This window comes from Macaca fascicularis, chromosome 8 (assembly GCF_037993035.2).
Source record: "Macaca fascicularis isolate 582-1 chromosome 8, T2T-MFA8v1.1".
NCBI lineage: Eukaryota > Metazoa > Chordata > Mammalia > Primates > Cercopithecidae > Macaca > Macaca fascicularis.
The window spans coordinates 85,148,711-85,151,823 of NC_088382.1; the positions used below are offsets into that span (position 1 = coordinate 85,148,711).

Below are 3,113 nucleotides of genomic sequence, written 5' to 3' on the forward strand. Positions count from 1 at the left end.
TTGCCCATTCCTATGTCCTGAATGATATTGCCTAGGTTTTCTTCTAGGGTTTTTATGGTTTTAGGCCTAACATTTAAGTCTTCAATCCATCTTGAATTATTTTTTGTGTAATATGTAAGGAAGGGATCCAGTTTTAGCTTTCTATATAGAGCTAGCTAGTTTTCCCAGCACATTTATTAAATAGGGAGTCCTTTCACCATTTCTTGTTTTTGTCAGGTTTGTCAAAGATCAGATGGTTGTAGATGTGCGCTATTATTGCTGAGGGCTCCATTCTGTTCCATTGGTCTCTATCTCTGTTTTCTTACCAGTACCGTGCTGTTTTGGTTACTGTAGCCTTGGAGTATAGTTTGAAGTCAGGTAGTGAGATGCCTCCAGCTTTGTTCTTTTGGCCTAGGATTGTCTTGGCAATGCAGGCTCTTTTTTGGTTCCATATGAACTGTAAAGTAGTTTTTTTCCAATTTTGTGAAGAAAGTCATGGTAGCTTGATGAGGATGGCACAGAATCTATAAATTACTGGGGGCAGTTTCTTTTTGAGGAAGACGCGGTCGTAGGACTTGCGGATCTTTGGTTCGCACGCTCCTGCTCCTGACTCACCGCTGTTCGCTCTCGCCGAGGAACAAGTCGGTCAGGAAGCCGCGCAGCAGGCATGGCTTTTAAGGATACTGGAAAAACACCCGTGGAGCCGGAGGTGGCAATTCACCGAATTCGAATCACCCTAACGAGCCGCAACGTTAAATCCCTGGAAAAGGTGTGTGCTGACTTGATCAGAGGCGCGAAGGAAAAGAACCTGAAAGTGAAAGGACCAGTTCGAATGCCTACCAAGACTTTGAGAATCACTACAAGAAAAACTCCTTGTGGTGAAGGTTCTAAGACATGGGATCGTTTCCAGATGAGAATCCACAAGCGACTCATTGACTTGCACAGTCCTTCTGAGATTGTTAAGCAGATTACTTCCATCAGTATTGAGCCAGGAGTTGAGGTGGAAGTCACCATTGCAGATGCTTAAGTCAACTATTTTAATAAATTGATTACCAGTTGTTAAAAAAAAAAAAAAAAAATTACTGGGGGCAGTATGGCCATTTTCATGATATTGATTCTTCCTATCAATAAGCATGGAATGTTCTTCCATTTGTTTGTGTCCTCTTTTATTTCATTGAGTATTGGTTTGCAGTTCTCCTTGAAGAGGTCCTTCACATGCCTTGTAAGTTGGATTCCTAGGTATTTTATTCTCTTTGAAGCAATTGTGAATGGGAGTTCACTCATGATTTGGCTCTCTGTTTGTCTATTATTGGTGTATAGGAGTGCTTGTGATTTTTGCACATTGATTTTGTATCCTGAGACTTTGCTGAAGTTTCTTATCAGCTTAAGGAAATTTTGAGCTGAGATGACGTGGTTTTCTAAATATACAATCATGTCATCTGCAAACAGGGACAATTTGACTTCCTCATTTCCTAATTGAATACCCTTTATTTCTTTCTCCTTCCTGATTATCCTGGCCAGAACTTCCAACACTATGTTGAATAGGAGTGGTGAGAGAGGGTATCCTTGTCTTGTGCCAGTTTTCAAAGAGAATGCTGCCAGTTTTTGCCCATATTGTATGATATTGGCTGTGGATTTGTCATAAATAGCTTTTATTATTTTGACATATGTACCAGCAATACCTAGTTTATTGAGAGTTTTTAGCATGAAGGTCTGTTGAATTTTGTCAAAGGCCTTTTCTGCATCTATTGAGATAATCATGTGATTTTTGTCTTTTGTTCTGTTTATATGATTGATTACGTTTATTAATTTGCATATGTTGAACCAGCCTTGCATCCCAGGGATGAAGCCCACTTGATCATGGTGGATAAGCTTTTTGATGTGCTGCTGGATTCGGTTTACCAGTATTTTATTGAGGATTTTTGCATTAATGTTCATCAGGGATATTGGTCTAAAATTCTCTTTTTTTGTTGTGTCTCCACCAGGCTTTGGTATCAGGATGATGCTGGCCTCGTGAAATGAGTTAGGGAGTATTCCATCTTTTTCTATAGATTGGAATAGTTTCAGAAGGAATGGTACCAGCTGCTCTTTGTACCTCTGGTAGAATTGGGCTGTGAATCTGTCTGGTCCTGGACTTTTTTTGGTTGGTAGGCTATTAATTATTGCCTCAATTTCAGAGCCTGTTATTGGTCTATTCAGGGTTTCAACTTCTTCCTCATTTAGTCTTGGAAGGGTGTATGTGTACAGGAGTTTATCCATTTCTTCTAGATTTTCTAGTTTATTAGCATACAGGTGTTTATAGTATTCTCTGATGGTAGTTTGTATTTCTGTCGGATTGGTGGTTATATCCCCTTTATCATTTTTTATTGCATCTATTTGATTCTTCTCTCTTTTCTTCTTTATTAGTCTTGTTAGTGGTCTATCAATTTTGTTGATCTTTTAAAAAAATTAGCTCCTGGATTCATTGATTTTTTCAAGGGCTTTTTATGTCTCTATCTCCTTCAGTTCTGCTCTGATCTAATTATTTCTTGCCTTCTGCTAGCTTTTGAATGTGTTTGCTCTTGCTTCTTTAGTTCTTTTAATTGTGATGTTAGGGTGTCAATTTTAGATCTTTCCTGCTTTCTCTTGTGGGCATTCAGTGCAATAAATTTCCCTCCACACATTGCTTTAAATGTGTCCCAGAGACTCTGGTATGCTGTGTCTTTGTTCTCATTGGTTTCAAAGAACATCTTTATTTCTGCCTTCATTTCGTTATGTACCCAGTAGTCATTTAGGAGCAGGTTGTTCAGTTTCCATGTAGTTGAGCGGTTTTGAGTGACTTTCTTAATCCTGAGTTCTAGTTTGATTGCACTGTGGTCTGAGAGACAGTTTGTTATAATTTCTGTTGTTTTACATTTGTGAGGAGTGCTTTACTTCCAACTATGTGGTCAATGTTGGAATAAGTGTTATGTGGTGCTTAGAAGAATGTATATTCTGTTGATTTGGGGAGGAGAGTTCTGTAGATGTCTATTAGGTCCACTTGGTGCAGAGATGAGTTCAATTCCTGGATATCCTTTTAAACTTTCTGTCTCATTGATCTGTCTAATGTTGACAGCGGGGTGTTAAAGTCTGCCATTATTACTGTGCGGGAGTCT

The 3,113-nt window shown here is 38.9% G+C and overlaps 1 protein-coding gene across 1 annotated transcript; it reads left to right on the forward strand.

The window, feature by feature from the left end:
- The first annotated feature begins 526 nt into the window (after positions 1–526).
- LOC135964754 (small ribosomal subunit protein uS10) lies at positions 527–1,069 on the forward strand. The gene has a single exon (XM_065519382.1). It carries the CDS (start codon positions 647–649, stop codon positions 1,004–1,006), a length of 360 nt encoding a protein of 119 aa, XP_065375454.1. The 5' UTR covers positions 527–646; the 3' UTR covers positions 1,007–1,069.
- The last annotated feature ends 2,044 nt before the right edge of the window (positions 1,070–3,113 follow it).

Excerpts from the sequence above, each read along its gene's own strand:
- LOC135964754 (XM_065519382.1), top strand. The coding sequence starts at position 647 with ATGGCTTTTAAGGATACTGGAAAAACACCCGTGGAGCCGGAGGTGGCA.